The sequence below is a fragment of the Pelecanus crispus genome, chromosome 2 (assembly GCF_030463565.1).
Source record: "Pelecanus crispus isolate bPelCri1 chromosome 2, bPelCri1.pri, whole genome shotgun sequence".
NCBI classification, from domain to species: domain Eukaryota; kingdom Metazoa; phylum Chordata; class Aves; order Pelecaniformes; family Pelecanidae; genus Pelecanus; species Pelecanus crispus.
In genome coordinates, this window is record NC_134644.1 from 124,107,441 (window position 1) to 124,125,909 (window position 18,469).

The 18,469-nt window shown below is 41.2% G+C and overlaps 1 protein-coding gene across 1 annotated transcript in view; it reads left to right on the forward strand.

Moving 5' to 3' along the window:
* The window catches only part of TAF4B (TATA-box binding protein associated factor 4b), a 73,971-nt gene extending 56,273 nt beyond the window's left edge, over positions 1 to 17,698 (forward strand). Inside the window, exons 15-16 of the mRNA XM_075705706.1 lie at positions 6,269 to 6,388; positions 17,531 to 17,698. Of these exons, the coding sequence (XP_075561821.1) occupies positions 6,269 to 6,388; positions 17,531 to 17,698 (288 nt within the window). The remainder of the gene's footprint in view (positions 1 to 6,268; positions 6,389 to 17,530) is intronic.
* The last annotated feature ends 771 nt before the right edge of the window (positions 17,699 to 18,469 follow it).

Genomic DNA, 18,469 nt, shown 5'->3' on the forward strand with positions numbered 1-18,469 from the left:
GAGAAGTGACTGGGAGCAGTAGAAAACTTTCAAAGCACTAAATGGAGGACACAATGAAACCTAGTGAAACTTTGAACAAGATGGTAAAAAAAAAGAATTGATAGAAAGAAGAGAGAGAAGTCAGTTCAGTAGGATAAGTGGCCCCACTTAAAAGGTACCTCAATATTTAATTCTTTAAAAATATACAGTAAATGGCAATAGTAAAGACCCATGTAGATGTTCAGGTTCCTTTTCCACTGAAGCAAACTAGAAAAAAGTAAATGCTGATATTTGGTCACAGTTGCTTTGACTTATTTTGAATTTTAATATTCATTAATTGTTAAATTTCTTTATTGTAGAAGCTGAAAGAATCGGGGGCTTCTGCCTCTTTTGTATGCTTATATTCCTGCTTTTCTTCCCCCGCAAGTCTTATACAAATTCTTGTTCATCTACTTTAGTGCTTTTATTACTCCTGATGTACTTATTGCTGGATAGCACACATAACCCTTAGGCATACATTAACTTGTCTTCAGCCTTCCCTGCTTTCCTTTCCTGCCAGTTCTTCTGTTACTTTAAATATTTATTTAATCTGTCCCATAGTCTGTCAGCCTACAATGTCATATGTGGAGACATCCCCACTTTTTTCTTGATATTAAACCCAGTATGTTGTACATATGCTTTTTAGTCTTTCCCATATATTAATTATAACCAAGTCCAGGATTTTGGTGTTTAGCTTCCCCATCTGTCTTACCAGCATTTCTTCTGAGCTCATTTACATCCATACGGCTGTATTTATTTGTTATTGCATTGCCAAGATGTTCCCCCCGCCCCAAACATAAGTTCCTAGCACTTAAATCTGAGAAGTGGAGAAAAGAAATCTCTCTTCATTCATTTCCTAGTACTTTACATATTAAAGCTCCTGCAGAAGTGGGCAGCGGTATGAATTTCTTGAGATGCGTTTATCGGCCAGCATTGTGCTGGACAAGTGCCACCTGTGTGGCTTTTCTTTAACCTCAGACCTGTTACTGCTCTGTGAGCCCTGGCTAATACAGATGTTTAATTTCTTGTCTCGACCTTTAGAGAAATCTTCCCTGGTAAAACTATTCTTGAGGATCTAGAGAGTAAAGGTTTCATGTGCTTTGTCTTCTATGAAAGCTTATACCAAATACCCTGTTCTGCTTTGGGTACTTTGTGACCAGACATGATGGTTTTAGTTGCTCCTTTTCTGAAGGTAAACAGAAGATGCTAGGTAGCTCTTCTGTTTCCCCCCTTTGATAATATAGCCACCTGCTGCTGTACACATCATGGATTAGCTGGTGTGAATTAGTTGACTTTATTTGCAGTAGAGTATACTTTTTCCTTTCTTCAGTTGCATTTAAGGGATTCTCCCTTGCAGTGCTTAGGGAAGATCTTGCCAGATTTGCAAAGCTTGAATTATCAGAGCTCTGATAATGCTAACAACCGCATATCACGTACTTTGTAACTGAAAGGGTTTAAAACCAACCTGCAGTATTGCTTTAAAAAAAAAAGTCTTGGCACCTCATAGCTGAAGTACTTCTTGTCTTGTGATGCAACTTGAAATTTAGTTTTTAATATTAAAATGCCACAAAAATGTCACTGGTGTAGCAGTAAAAATAGATTTTGCATATTGTCTGAAATGTGGAGTATGAGACATAAGCAAGATAGAATTTCTGTGAGCAGGAAAGGAAATATTTTTCTCAGTAGAGAATTGAGTGAAGAACAGAGAGGTCAATTTTAAAACCTTTCATTTTGTGTGATTACAGCTATGCTGCAAATGCCATTTCACTATAAGGGAGGACTTTAAAACATACCTTACTTCTTGATTTGTGCTGCAGGTCAGATTAACTAAAATGGTTATTGTGTCACCCTAGAGATTCCTGCTTGCTGCAAGACCAGACTTTAAACCCTATTTTTATTATTAAAAAGGCCAGCAGCAACAAAGACTATTTTGCAAGTTCTGAGACGTTTTCATAGCAATTTGATCTTTATACACACGTTTTTAGAACTCTACTGCAATTCTTAGCAATGTGAAAATCAGAAAAGGAGAAGGAGCATGAGTGTTCATTTGCCTCTTGCCTGGAGACTGTCCCCTCTCAGTGCCCTCCTTGAGGAATGAATTTTGAACAGAACATGTGTTGGGCTCCTGTGCCGTGGTGGAACAGCAGCATCTTTCAGCAGATGAAGTAGGTCAGGTTGAGGGGAAACCTGCTACTTTGTGGGTCCGATGTATGGCGCGGGTTCCCTCTGCTCCTCTTAAATCGCCATTAAGCACCTCTATCAAGGGAAGAAAATTGTCTGTTTTCAAGATACAAACCTGGGTATGACAGTTCCTATTTGTATCCTATTTTAGTCAGAGACACTAGTATTAGTAAAACTGGCCCCTAGAAGGGAAACAATACTAGATACAGCTTCTCTATGTTATATTTTAATAAAGTATACATACTACTTTCACTGTCTTTCACGCAAGTGATCTTTCTGCCCTAACTTGTGTGCTACAAAACTGTCTGTTAAAGAAAGATTTGATTCAACAAAGTTGCCTTTTGCTCTTTCCTAATCTTGTTTAGGAAAATCCGGCAGTAGTTAGCCAACCAGTATCCTCAGGTATCCCTTGATGTTATCTTGCCTGTCTCCTTATCCTTGCTTTTAACTGCTCACACAATGTTTGGACATTTAATCTCACACTTTTTAATGGAACAAAACTTGATGAAGAGATGATTTTGCTGGCTTCAGCAGAGTAGTTTGGATGCCTGCCCATATCTCTTAATGGGGATCTGTTGAGTCCCTTATGGAGATTGAGTGTTTAAATTCATTTGTCTTAATTATATTCTCAGAAAAATCCCTGAGATGTTGCATTCTAGACAAGACTATGATTTCTCTTTTCTTTTGCTCCAAAACCCTGGTGAGATTCTGCCTGATTTGAAAAATTGTTTGACCAGTTACGAGGTGGAAAATGTATTGGGGAGAGTAGATGATGGTAATGATGTGCGTTTCCGTCATTGTCTTGGGAACTGCATGGTCAGATGCATCAGTTCTGTTTCTAGGAAGCACATCTTCTTCATACTGTCCACCAAGTGTTATCCCATTCTTCGTATCGGTGGGTTTTCTGCCAGCACTACCCTCCAGCAGCAGTGCTCGTTCCTGCAGGGTGTCTGTGTCGACAGCATGCTTTGTCAGCTTGAATTGCATGGGGTAAATGGTGATGGTGCCCAGGCGCTACCCAGTCTTCAGCCAGGCCAGCATTCTAGTACTCCACCAAGAGTACCACCACCCACCCCGTCCCCCTCCACCCTGTGCTGATGCCAACCCAGAGCCCCCTCGGTATTTAGTTCATAGCTGTACCTCTTGTCCTCAGTCTTTACTGTGGCTGCCCATCAACGTCAGCTGTAAAAAGGAGAAGGGGTCTTATGCTGCTTCAAGCCAGTGACCAAAAGTTCAGCAGCCACCCATTTTTGACATGTCTAAATGCAGTGAAGCTGGCTTGTATGTGTTTTGTAGGATTGAGGGGGCAGGGGAGGATATGTTTTCTAATGAATCCCAGGGAAGGAAGCACAGGGTTAGGCTAGTAAAGGCTTTTGTTTTGATTTTTTGTTTTAAGTTTAATGGTTTTAGAAGTCCTTTTCATTTTAAGTGTAATGTTTCTTAGAAGTAAAGCAAATCATCTTTCCCCTTCTGGTTTTCGTTGCCACTGGAGCCTTTTGGAATTTAATCTGCCCCCAGAGGGATGCCATGTGCACGGTATGTTGTAATGCCTCTCCTCATGGCCAGAAGACTGTGGTCTACATGCAACCACTGTGACGACTGAACTACATTGCTAGCAGGAGGGTGTACTTCTGTGGGGATGCTCCATAGCTGCCTGTAAGTGTGGGTGGCTCCAGGTGTTGGAGGCCTGGGCAGCTGGGGCTGGAAGTCAGCACATGCCTCTGCCAAAGAATCTCAGTGTTTTATTGCACCTGATTAATCCAGGGAGTGATGAAGATGTCACATAAAAATAGTTTCTAAGCCTCAGTGTTTCACAGAGTTTGTGAAGTTTCAAGTTACTTTTTCAGATTTAGTCATGTTTCCCCCCCATTCCTGATTGGTTGCAATGGGTTCCTGAATATAAATATACATATGTAAGACTGACATTAAAGGGAAGTTTATCTTAAACATCTTATGCAAGTAGGCCAGCTGGAGGTAATGTCAGACAATTGCAGAACTGTAACTTTCAAGTTTAAAGGACATAAAACCCTACAGTCTCTAAAATATTCTTGAAAGCAATACTATATACTTTGAAAAAGACAAAAAAAAACCCCATTCAGAACTGAAGTAATTCTGATAAATACAGTTATATATACACTGCACACAAAGAACAGTGTGTGTGGGAAGTGAATGATGGTATCTGGCATTGAAGAAGTACTACTACATTTCTGTAAGGAAAAGCCTACATAGTGTGATCAAAGCTGACTTGCAAATGGTGTTGTTTTCATAACTGAATCATTTGTTTCATCTTCCAAAAAAAACCCAAAAAACCCAACTACTCTCAACATATGTATGTCAAAGTCTTGCATTCCCTGATTTCTGTTGAAAAATCTTGAGCATCTCTATAGTTTGAGTCTTACAGGGCAGGATGTCCTTTTAGGAATCTTGCACTGAAATACCATTTTTCTTTAAATAGCCTAGCTGGCTGCAATACCTGATGTGAAGCTGCCAGCATCACTAAAGTAAGAATGAGTCTACTGATCTGAAGTAAAAATAACAGACTTGCCAAAAAAACAAACCAACTGACCTAAACCCCCAAAACCAACCCAAAAAAAACCCCAAACTCTCAACAACAAAAAAAAAAGCTCCCCCCCTGGCCCCTAACCCCATGGTATTTTTTTTATTGTGGATTCTTACTTAAGTAGTAGCAAGTGGGGGAGTAATGCTCTGTAGGTGCTACAAGCTCAGTTCTTAAGCAGCTGAATTTCTCTTCTCCAAGTGGGATCTCCGAGAGCTGAAAAGCAAACAAAAACATAGTGTATCGCAAGCTTAGTAAGGAAAATAACTGTACTGACTCAATGAGGAATTCCAAACAAATTTTTTTTTTTTAATGATTTGCGGGGTTGAGGGAATGGAGAAGAGTTGGATGCTTTGCTACCATGATATGGCTGTACTTTCTTTAAAGATGTGGACGTGCACGAATGTAGAGAATTCCCATCCAAACAGATTTTGTAAGTGCCGGGAGTGGGGAGAGCCATGGGCTAAGGAGCTGTTCTAGTTGGATGTTGGATCATTTAAGGATTAACATCAAACCTAGAGGTTTGTGTTTAAGTACAAGCTCAACATGAGTGAACAGAAAAGCTTCCTTGTCTACACAGAGAGAGAGCACTCCCCTCCACTCATGCTCCAAGTTGGGCAGCTGGCGGATCTGAAAGCAGTGTGGTTGCATTAGCAAGGTGGCCCATCCAAACTAGTAAGTCTATTAGCAGTCTTGACTGGGTTGAGCTCCAGAGCAGCTGGCATCTGTAGTTATCAAATAGAATGAAGTAGTATGTACCTTGAAAGGGAGAGAGAAAACTTTTTTAATTCTCTTGACTATGGGTTTCTCTCCCATCCCAAGTCTACCTAAACCAGGTAGAAGTTGTTTCTAAGGATTTCTTTGTGTTGAACAGTTTTTGGAGCTGAGTGAAAATAAATATATGCAGTGTATCTCTAACTTGCTTCAGATATGCCTGAAGATTCAAATACATACTGGGAAACGAAAGAACATCAGTGAACTGGCAGCATCCTGTTCAGTTGGATAATAAGATGTTTCACAATGGCAATATTGAATGCTGGGTTCAGGTAATGCAGCATAAAGAAATTGAGTGTCTTGCTTGTGCAGTCATGAATTGAGATTTTGAATTAAGAATATGCCCAGTTCATAGAACTTGGCGACTTCAACTTTTAACACTAACCTGGCTTCATAAACCAGTTCTGATCAATGTTTTCTGTTAATCAGAAATGGAAAAGCTTATGAGCTGAGGAACTAGCAGCAAGGCTCCTGTTAAGGCTGCAATGATACCACAATGCAGTCTCCATAAAAAGTGTTACTTACACAGTGCTATGTATAGGGCCGTTAGCGTTTCAAGTCTCTAAGTGTGACTGAGTATTGGAATCTGTCAAAAGTGTCCAGAAAGACAGGAAAAGATGCTGTGAAATACGTTCTTTCAGTAGGGACTGCAGAGCTGTCTGAAGGCGCCATAAAGAGAACAAGACCTTTAGGGTACTGTATATCATAATTAATGTAGGTGTTTTCTTTTTAAATTAGATGCAACAATTGGAGTTAGCACAAATGCAACAAAGAGAAGCCAACCTCACAGCTTTGGCAGCCATCGGACCAAGAAAGAAAAGACCATTGGATTCATCAAACGTTGGATCTGGGCTGGAGGTACGGAGATGACTTGCATGTTGTTGTGTCTTCATCCTGAATTACTTTTATCCTTCCCTATAGGAAAGAGTGAGAATTCTCTTACATGAAATGGCTGGTTACATACTGTAAGAACTAGTCTGTGTGTTAGATACTTGAAGGGATTGTTTTGGGTAAATTTGATGGGGATGTTTAGTTGTGTGTTGTAGGAAGAACTGTGGGTAAGAGCACTGTGTGTAAAGGACTGAATGAAATGATGGCTCAGAGAAATTTCCATCTGTAGTGGAGGGTAACAAAGCTGTGGTGGTCTTCCACAGCAGCTAGTTGTCATGGCCCCTCAGTTGAACTCATGATGGCTGTTTTGGATGGCTTTTGAAATGGCTCTTGCTTTGACATTTGGCTGTGGATTTTTTTCTATGCACAATGCATAGGGACTCTTCAAGTATACCGTGAGTTCACCTTGGCTAGACCCTTCCCTCCACCCCGAAAAATGATAAATAAATAAATAAATAAAGCTAGACCATTCAGTTCTGCAATGAGCCAGATCACCTTTTCTGGCTTGTGCTGCGTTTTAAAAGTGCCTTGAAGCTGCTTTTAACAAATCCTGGTCTGAACAAATCTCTTAATGTTGTGCTGGAGACTTAACTGTTTCCGGGAGCTGGGAAGCTTATGGAGCTGCAGAAGTTCTTTCCAAGGAGACTGACAGCCTACTTCTGTTAGAGATCATCATCTTGGCTGGAGATGGGAGAAATGTGTTGCGGGCTGTCATTCAACTGTTGTTGCCAGTTTTGCCCCTCTTTCTCATGAAGCCTCAGTGTTCCTCAAGTGAACAGCTTGGATGGCTTGTGACCCAAGCACAGGGAACAGGAGCCTGGAAAGTAACTCTCGTGTGGAAGAAGTGGTGGTGAAGTTGTCCTTTCTGATAAACCTTAAGTCTTTTTCATTCTTGTGGCCTAGGAAGCTTAAATAGATGCTAGGATTGAAAATACTCTGCCATTTTTGTATACTGGAGTCTGGAGGACCTTGTATAAAGCTCAGTTATTTGCAATGTAACTGAGACAGTGGTGGCATCTGTCCTGTAGGTTTTGCCTCAGCCTGGAGTGTGACAAGAGACCTCTCTAAGGAGGCGAGGTAGACTAGTTTCTCTGACGGTGGTTGGTGGTCCCCCCCCCGCCCGCCGTGGACTCACAATTAGCTCCGTGAATGCTTCCTTTTACCGCAAGTGAAATAGTGAAATGAAGGAATCTGTATCTAAACAAGCTGCAAAAAGCAGCGTTCCCAGCTTTTGAGCAGGTATTCTTCACTTCTTTGAAGTTTTTTTTAATGCACTTTCACATGAAGCTGAAGGTATAGTTATTTTTTTCATAATACCACTGGAAAAACTTGAAAAAATGAGTCTAGCACAAGAACAGTTTTCCCCATCCTTTTCTCTTCTTCTCCCAAGCTTCTATCGAGTAACTATTCCTGTTCTTCGTAGTGGTTTTCTGTAATTATTGCCGGATTTGTTTCTGAATATTTAACAGGTCTGCCTGTTAGGTGCTTTTCAGTTATTTCTCATCGTCTGCGGTGTGTCTGCTTTATTAAAAGCTTCATGAGATTGTGCCAAAGTGAGACAGATAACAGTGTTGCTTTTGAAAGGTGGTGATCCATTATTTACATTGTCAGTTTAAAAGAATGTGGACATAATGTGCCTAAAACTGACCATAAACTTTGGTAGCGTTTAATTGTTACAAATGTACCTGCTGTATTCTAAGATGCTTCTCATATAGGTTGCCTTACTAGACTGAGTTATAAGGGCAGTAGGTGAAGGTAATTCTGCCAGTGAAACTGCTTTTGTTTCTCACATGCAATCTTGCATTCCAGTGCCTAGTTACTTAGGTTTCATGCTACCAGAAAGCAATTCTCTGTGGACCTTTTTTCTTTTTTTGTGAAATTATGTGGAATAGCAGACTTGAGAAGGATGTTTAGACTTAGACGTTTAAGTGTCCCAATATATCTGAGCAGGATTTATAAAAGGCTTAAGACTTCTCATGTAGAATAAAGAATGGTTTTGACAAACACTCTCTAGTTCAAGAAGCAGAACATTTGTAATACATTCATGATAACACGGCAAAACATCCTGAGCAGTAAACAACATTCCATTCTTCAGAGATGAAAGGAGGTCTTTGAAACTGAAAGCAAGTACAATATGGCCTTAGGCAGATACACATTTGGGCATCTTTAAAATCATCTTTTTGGGCAACCTGTCTGAGAATAATTTAAATAGGCAGGATGTACTTTCTCATTTCAAATTGCAAATACAGACAGCTTTACTCTCAAGTAATCTTAAATGTCAGAACTTCCTGGCTGTGCAATGGCGAGGAGTAAATCTGTGTATAATGCTCCTGTGACCTTTTTTTTTTTTTTTTTTTAAAAAGCCTAATATCTTGGTAGACAGGTATGATGGAAGAAGTTATTCCTGAATTTGAATGCTCCTTTGTCAGTATTGAATGAAATCACTGATGCTAACTGCATTAAGTTTTTTAACTAAGACTTCAACTTTCCTTGGATAATGTTTTTTGTATAATGTTTGTATCTCTTATGTCTATGTTAGAGCAAAGTTGACTCTGTTCAGCTTCTTTTTATCATTGTCTACTGCAATAATTAAAGGAAAGGAATTGTTTCAAGCCATTATTAATGTAAACTGAAGCCCTAAGGTATTTGGGGAGACAGGGAAGAAATAACCAGTTACAGTATGTATTAAAAAAGTGAAACTCTGTAAGCAAACTGGTTACATATTTGCCTTTGTTTATTCAGTACCAAGATGTAATGGGTACTGGAAGATTGCAGCTCAGCAGACTGGGTTGATATGGATCTGCTACCTTCTGTTGCAGTAACACTAAGTGTTGAGGGCTAAGAACAGCATTTTGTTAGCATAACATGTTTTCTTTTTCCACAAATGAGCATCTGTGTTTAATTGGGATGGTTCTTCAGCCCTAGGTATCTGTTTCTGCACGCTCTGCCACCTTGCTTGCACCTCTTCTGGAAAGTCTTTTTCCTGGGATAGTTGAATGCCTGATTCCTGCACATTCATCCTATCTTGTGCTCTGAAATCCTGCCTTCTTTACTTGGTCTTTTACGGAGACCTATTATGGCTTATTTTAATCTGGGAACTAGAACATGCGGTGACATGAGCATGTGCTTTACAGCTAGAAGCCTGCTTACCAGCAACGACATCACCTCGTAGTGTGGTGGGTAACAAATAAAGAAAGAGGTTCTTGCCCAGTGAGTGTCTGTTAACTAATTTGGACCTAAAAGCAATATAAAAAGGACAAATTATATCTTACCATGATTATTGCTTATGTATCGCTAAACTTGAAATAGCAGTAGGGGCAGATCCATGATGATCGTGGAATGAAAAAAATAAGGGTAATGCTCTAGGCCTGATTAAAAAAAAAAAAAAAGAAAAAAGGCATCAGTATAATAAGAATTTTTTTCCTCTTCTCTGGGTAGTTTTGCATGTTCTATTCACTGCAACTTAACATTTGAATGGTATTGTTCAGAAAGAGTAATTTGAGGAAGCCCTGGTAAGAAAATCCCTCTATTGTCAAAATGTGTTAATTGGTGCTACTTGTATTCCAGAGGTGGTAATATCTTCATCTCTCATCTGGTCCCTCTGGACACTTTTGGATAAAATGATGGGGAGAGGCCTTTGGATTTGATTCATATGTGTTTTCGGGTTTGTGTATTTGTTACCCACCTCTTCTCCTCCCCCAGTTTGGGGCCTGTGGTGAACAGTAATGAATTAAAGGCTGGGAAGTATTGAAAAATAACTCATCTTGAGAAGGGAGACTTCTAAAACAAATCAGAAAAAAGTAAACTTGAAACCACAGACTTATTTTCCCGATTCTGTGTTCTGTTTCATAGTTTTTATTTGTTGGTAACATGCCCCATAATATTTTCAATGCTAAGAAATAGTCAAGGATTATTTTGGATTAAGTTTTACTGCTTTTCTGATGACAAAGCTATTTTGGAAACAGCTTTGTCTCATTCTCACTGTAACTGGAGTCTTAGAAGTTTGAAAACCCTTGCAGATATTTAAAGTTTTTTTCTGTGAGGAAACAGGCTGCAGTTCTGAGTCCTTAAACTTTCTTTCCTTCTATCCAAAGGTGTCCCAGCTCCAAGGTTGGTTTTGGCCTTGAACTAAGAGCAGTATATTTGTGTGGTATGATACAGCAGGGAGGAAAAAAGTCTACATGTTTTTGAAAGTAGAGTTAGGAGACTGGCTGTTACTCTTATGGTCAGCCCCTGAAGACCGTGGTTGACCATTCTTCTACTTTATACAGGAAAACTTAGTTGGATGCCTGCACTTCTGTGTAATTTTTCTGGGGAGACTGCTTGCTTCTTTTCTGGCTCAATGATAACACATTAACTGTTTCAAAGTGGTGCAGTCTGTCTTGCCCCAAAGTGCTCCTGTTGGTGGTGTGTCCTTCACTTGCCTCCTTCCAGGTTGGTCACATTGAGTGACTCAGGGATAAATCTTGTGTCTTTTCATTCTTTTTGCCTGATCCAATTGCAAAGGAAATTTTCTTCTTCCAGATACTGCCTGTGGTTGTTCTGTCCACTGCCAAGACTGGCTGCTCTGTTAGTAAGCGTGGGTCTTGGCTTGCCACCCGTAGTCTAGCTCTGCTGTGGACACTTAGGCTACTGCAAGTAGCTGCTACAGAAGTAAATGATGGGGCTGATACCCTGTGGTCAGTGCAGAGCCATTCAAGTACTTTCTTTCTGTCAAACTCCTAGCTCTGGCCAACGTGCATAAAATAATGTGATGCTTCCAGAGTGATGCACGTCTTCTATTATGGCAGTCCACAAATAAGCTTGTATTCTCCTTCTGGGAAGAAATTTGGCAAGAAAAAATGGGACAAATGTCTTGTTTATCACGCTGGTCATTGTACCATTTTTAGTATTGATTATGGATGCAGAAAACAAGCTTGTTGCCTTCTCTTTTAGGGCAAAGACTCTGCCACATCTGATCATTGTTAGCAGAATTTAAACTTACCCTTCTTGCTTTACAGCTTAGAATGCCAGTATGCATGTTGATCAAACATATTCTGTATGTGGTGTGTGTTTAAGCTTTGGAAATGCTCTTTAGGCTGACCTGGGAAGAACTAAGCTTTTAAGCAACAAGTCCTTTTCTGCAGAATGAAAGAAAATCCTAACTCTTCCAAATGTTTGGGGAAGAGAGATGTTTTGCTTTTTCCACTGTGTGGCAATCAAATCACTCCTGGTTTTTTGGCATTTGCGGGAGGGCTGTGTGGTAGTTGTCCGGCTTTTACACTCTTATAAGCTGTAGCTGTAGAAGTCACTGCCACCTTTCTGGCCATAAGCTCTTCTGATGAGAGGACACACTAGCATAATTCACCGACTTCAGTATTGGTGTTAAGGACGTGACTGTGTCTAAATGTGAATTAAATGCAGAAGTTGGCTCTGTAGCGAATGGACGATAGGTTTGTTGCTCCCTGTATATCCATGGGGCGCAGAGAGGCTGCTGACTGGTGCTTGGCATTGGTACATGATAGTCTGCTGAAGTATTTTCTTAAAAGCTGCAGAGAATGAATTTAAAAGCAATCACTTGAAATTGGACCTATACTACTTGCATTGTAAGTAGGTGTTCAGAGCGAGGCTACAAAATCTATTTCTACACTTGAGGGGTTTCCCTCTCTTTCTCCCTCTCTGTCTCTACCACCCTTTCCGCCAGCCCATTTTGAGATTTAGGTCTGAAGTGATACAGGAGGGGTTTTCTTTTTTCTACTTTGTATATGCTTAATATATGAAGACTCTTGATTTCATTTTCTGGTTCTTATTCTGGCTGTCGGGACAATTGAAGAGTCTACAGCATGGTCACACCTTTGGGGAAGAGGGGAGCTAAAAGTGTTACTGCAATTATAAAATACGGCTTCAGCATCTTACTTATCTGCTGCAAGACCTAAGTGCAGCCCTGCCAGCTAGAGAGTTTCAATCTCAGCGCTGAATTTCCTGGCTGCTGTCAGTCTAGGCCATTCACTTGATACTAATTTTTTCCCATGTAAATAGGCAAAAATATTCTTGACTGCCATTCATGTACTTCAGAAATACAGTTCATTGGCCCATATCGTGCCTTCTCTGTGCTAGAGATGAACTTAATTCTTTTTATGTGTGAAAGATATCTGCAATTTAAATGACTAATTGCATTGTAGCTTTAGGCTGAACATATTGGTAATGCGCAAATGTTGATGACATGTGAAGGGTCAAGAGATTTATAATTTAGTTGACAATACATTGCTTAAAATGATGTGGCAAAGAGCCAGAAAATTTCAGCTTAATAATTGTCTATTAACTAACGTGACATATTTGTATAGTATTCATTACCTCCAGGTACAGATTAAGCATCTGATGTAGCCATACGAAGTGACATGCGTACATGAATCTTGGGCATAATAGTGAATAAACTGACATTACATTCGCAGTAATTTGTTTCAGTATGTAAAACATGTTGTTGCCTACATTTGAAAGGACTTGTAGGAGTGTTGCAGTGAAATCTGAGGGAAAAATGCTTAGTTGAGTAGCATTCTCTATTATATAGATCTGACAGCTTCGTGAGGCTTCTTTGTAGACTACAGATAACATAAATATACATGTTCGTTTTCAGGTGCACGAGAAGCAGCCTGGAAAGAGAGATCTAAGCCTTTCAGACATTGGCTTGATCTACCCTAATGGTCTATAAGGTTTAAAAAAAAGAAGAAACCACACTGAAAATCCCGCCATCCAATGCCACCAACTTTATTTTTTAAAAATATCATATTTGAGTAATGTAGTATTTTAGTGTTGTGAATGTGGGAGTATTTCCAGCAGACTGAGGCTTGTTAGAATAGGCAGCATCAGTAGGCTGGCTTGTCACCAAAGTAATACCAACTTCTTTCACTTTGTTTTCTCTGGCCTAAAATGATGCGCTTATTTGTACAAGTAAAACTGTCACAATTCTGACAGTGTCTCTTCCTTCCTCCTTGCTGCTGGGGGAGACCCAGGAAAGTGTTTGAGCACTCCACAGTGCATTAATGGCTTATTAACCCTTTTTTTCCTTCTGTGAGACAGGAACGTGAGCTGTGTTTTACAGCTGGGAAACTAATGTACAGGGTACACTATCACAGACCTCAGTGTGACCACAGGTGACAGAGCCAGAGTTTGAACCTGGATGCTTTTGCTCCGATTGGCTAGGTGCTTTTACCAGCTTCCAATAATGTCTCTGCTGCACACAGCTGTAATTATTCAGTGTTTGGAGATGTCATTGAAAACTGTCTCGTGACTTTGCTTCCTTCTGCTGGTGGTATTTTTATAATGTGCAGCAGAGCTGCAATGACAGTTTGTTCTCTTGGGATCTTGGCTTAGAGACTGGGATGTGTTTATGCCACACCAAAAATTGAAATGAGAACTCTCAGCTTGACTTTTTAACACTTGACTGAACACTTTGCTCCCTTAAAGTGCCCCCCTCTTAAGAGTTCAAAATTTTGAGTGTGATTGGTGTGAAGCCATTGAAGTTGAGAAGGGAGAGTGTACTCTGCCAGGAACAGCTCACTGAGCCTGACCTGGACTTGGTGGGAAGAAAGGTGTCTGCTGACCCCTCTGAGCTTTGTGTCAGGGCCTGAGCGACTTTGATATCCTTGTCTGTACCAGTGATCCAGACTTGTAGATTCCGTGCTCCAGATACCTTGGAGACTAGCATTAAGGTGGTGATGGTAGCTCGGGTAAAGGAGGAGCCTTGTCGTGAGCTGGGGCTCTGCATCAACTTCACTCTTGCCTTTTCAGAGAGAGCTGGAATTTAGTTCTCAGTCCAGCCACTGGAGAGAGCTCTGGAGATCTTAAAACTGGTTTTGGGAGCAACCTCTCAACAAAACTAGCTGCACAACAGGCGTGGGACTACAGCAGGAGCTCCACAATGTCTTTTGCTGCCAAGATCAGCGAGAGTAACTGATCCCTGTCAGGTGTATATAAAAGGCTCTGAGGATCAAGAAAGGGCGACAGCATGTTGCTTTGCCAAAGTTGCTGATTTGACTTGACTCTGAGGATAGGCCAAAAGCAGGACTGCAGCTGTTGTGGCCTCCTGGGGCTGGTTTTAAGCCAGCTGCTGGTCTCTTTACTGTGAAGGGTGGTTTCCAGTGGTGCAGAGCCACGTTGCTGTAGTACCTTACCTGGCTTACCAGCAGGGTCTGTCAGCTGTTGGTAACCCAGGCTGACTGGTAGTGTTTATGCTGGTAGTTACCCCTCCCAGGCTGCATGTCTCTGCATTGTTTCTCTTTTGGAAGGAAAGCGGGGTGCTGGGGGTTGGGTGAAAGGCAGGAACTTCAGGATACAGCTAACATCTTCCAGCCTCCCCTGTGCAGAAGAGGACTGTTCCCAATTTAAAACAAAAAAAAAAACAAAAAAAAAAAGAAAAAATTTTAAAAAAAGAAAAAAAAGAACCTACTGGTTAAGGCACTAATAATTAGATGTTACACAATGGGGGGGGGGGGGGGGGTGTGCGCGTGCAGGCTGATTGCAGTACCCTGTGCTAGAATTGGTTCTACAGGGATACATTTTATATTCACTTATCTTTGTACTTGTGTGTGGCCTGGTTGAAAAGCAGCACTTTTCACTTCCCCTCAGAAGAGGCTTGCAAAGCTGTTTTAGGGTAGGCTGAAGACTTTTGCAGTGAAGAATTCCCCAAAATAGCAAGACACAAGCAGTTGCTGCCCAACTAGGAGGAATGTAATGGAGATGTCTGGGAGCAAGGAGTGGGCTGCTGTTGTTTTAACCAGGGTATTAAGGTGTCAAAAGCAGCGTGGGGGAGCATCTGTGCAGGAAGGGGTATATGAGATGTAAAGGAGAGGACTGCTGACTGTTGCCTAGGGCCAGACAAGACCTGCTGCCCAAGAGGAACTTGCTCAAGAGGAGGCTCTGAGAACTGAGCAGCAGAGGACCCTCCCCTAAAGTGTCCCTTGAGTCAACTGGAAAGCTCAGGAGTTGGGCATGTCTTAAATAAGGTCTTGGATATTAACAGAGACACCTGTGATGGTTCATTTTGATGCACAGATGGCATCTTAACTTCCAAGTGTTTCTCACTTTTGGTTCTCTAAATGTAACTGTAGGGGACAGTAGCTAAAGGAGTTAGTGCTCGTTCCTGTATAAACTTAGTTCAGAGTGAGTTCCCCAATGCAGTCCCAGTCTGGACTGGAAGGACCTAGGCTGTCTGTTGGCTTCTTTAATTTTAAACCATCATGCACGTTGTGAGAAGGACCTTTTCTTTTAACTTGGATATGGTAGCAGCTGTTGGTTTAGATATGTTCAATAGTCAAAGAGCCCCTGGCCCCTGAAATGCTGTACTCAGCATCACACTGGCTTACCAGAGCTACCATGTGAAACTTAGAAGTATGAACTGTCTGTCTTAGCAAACAGGAGTCCAGGATAAGCTTTAGCTTTGGATGTGATATTACAGCATAACATCGCTTTACGTCTCGGCACTGGGCATGATGGGTAAGAACTTAAGAATAAACAAGTAACTGTCTCAAACGCAGGCAGCTTGGCGCTTCTGCCCTATTGTAGCATGTTGCAGCTGCAACAGCTTCCAAAGCAGGCTCGGGCATTTGTGCTGTCTGCCTCCTTTTTGTAAGGGAGTGAACAGGATTGAGGTGGCTTTGTTTGGTGTCTTTTTAAAGGTAAGACTTCTAGTCTAATGACTATTTAGAGAGAAAATACTTTCACCTCCGTAAAGTTCTTTGAATTATAAAGGACATTGCTGCTGGGTTACTGAAAACCCTTGGGGTTTGTTTCATTTATAACATTGCCTCAGGCCTTCTGCTGCATCCTGTTGGATTGACCTCCTTTTCAACCCGTGCTGGCAGCTGCATTGCAGAGCTATCTTTTCCCTGGATCCTTCAGGGTTGTCATATGACAAACTTGAACTGTGACCCTTTTGTGTCTTACCAGGACAGCAGTGCCCTCTCTGTGCGATGTGGCCAGCAGTCTTCCCCACACACGCATTTGTTCCAAGCCATTTAACAAACTGAAAGTTTCAAATGATGGCGTTTCATAGTGTTTAATAGTATCAACTGTAAAGCAAATGAAATGGTGCTGAATACCCTGCATGCTGCTAGTAAGAAATACAGCTTCCATTTCTGCAGTGTGCCCTGGGTTTTCTGTGGTTAGTGTGTGCTCTCTGGTGAATCTCTTTATTTTTTTAATAAATTTCAATGCTTCCCCCCTAATAACAGTAGTATTCACTGCTATAGATAGTCCAGCACTGGTATTTGTTTCTAATGTATAGGGTTTTTAACCAGATTTCTCTAAGCGAAGTGGGCAAAGTCATTTTCCTGAAGTCTTGCAGAGAGTGTTAGGGTAAGAATTGATATAGTTAACACGGCATCCAAGCAACACCATCTCCAAGCGGTGTTGATGCTGGCAGGCATTGCCTTGCTAAAGTTACAGAGACTGAGCACTCGTATTTGTACAAATTGCATTCATTACCAAGAACCCTCCAGTAGTGATAAGAGACTGGCTGTGTAGCATAGATTGGCTCCAAGATAAGTAGCCAGTCTATTGTGCAGCTCATGGTAATCTTCCTCCTCCCCGCCCCTAATAATAAATCTTGGGGCATTTTGGAATGTGTGGGGGTTGCTCATTCCAGTAGCCTGAATGTATAACTACTAAACATCACCATCTACCAATCGTGCTTTCATAACCAAGCAAGGCAGCTGACTGAGGTGGATAGGCTCTGGTACAGTGTTCTGAACACACGGATGCTTTGACTCTGTGTGTGTGTTGCTCCCTTAAAGGACAATTCACAGGTGATGGCCAGGGTAAGAGTTTCTCCTGGCTGTGTTTCAAGGCTACAGCCCACTCGCAATGATGGTTTTCTTCAAGAAGAGATGTGAACATCTGGAGCGGGTTTTTTCATTGCTTTGACTGAAATAAACCATTAACTGGCAAGTGTTTGCTTTGTCTTTTAAAGTGTCTAATGTGTAAGGACTTCTGGATTGCTGGTTTTAAACACGTAAAGCTGAACATCAGCAGGCTAGTTTTATGCAGGTAGGCAGTATAATCCAACCAGTTTGGTTAAAAACTTATATTTACATGGAATTCTAATGTTTTTTTCTCTCTCCCTTCCCCATTTAGGATTTGAAAGGCAATGGAATCGCTCCTGGATCATCAGGTTTTAGCCTTACGAAACAGCTGCTCTGTCCAAGAATAACCCGCGTCTGTCTCAGGGACTTGATATTCTGCATGGAACAAGAGCGGGAGATGAAACATTCCCTAACCTTGTACCGTGCTCTTCTGAAGTGATTTTGAGTTTTACATTTCAACTTGCTGTCTACTGCCAAAGAAAACACTGAAGCATTGTTGCACTGTCTTGAAATTCCAATTTCTGGAAAATGATCCGTTGTAAGGATAACTCTTGTTTACAGATAAACATTTTTATTAAATACCTAACTTAGCACCTGTAGGGGTTTTTAATAATATTTGGCTTAAACCAGTCTGTAAACCAGTGAAAACACTGAGCTGCACACACAAGCACCTGACTACCTGCTTGCATTTAACTGTCTTGCAGGCTCTGAGGGCTTGATACGTGTCCCTAGTTTATGTATGTCGCTTGCTTCAGTACTCCAGAGTCTGCAACATTTGTTCTACATGTAGTGCCTTCTTCTAATCCAACCTTATTTAGGTAACAAGTAACACTTTAAAGGCACTGCATAGCATGGCAACTGTATTTAATCATGAACCAGCAGTCAGTCAACATGCTAATGTATTGCCTATCTGACTCAGCATCTCCTTAAATTTTCTGGGTTTAGAATTACTACTGGATGCTCGTTTGTGGAGAGCAAAGTGGCAAGCAAAAGGAATGAGGGGTGCTTTCTCACCCCCACCTCAGCTGCCCTCCCCCTTTCCTCTGAGAAAGTGACTGAGGGAAGGTGAACAAATTGGTCATTCTTGTGACTGAAGTACATCAGACAGTGTAGTTAGGGCATACTTCGATGTTTGGGGAAAATTTGGAGTTACTAAGCTTGAATACAAGGAGTGGAAGAGCCTAAAAAGGAAGAGTAAACAGAAGAAACA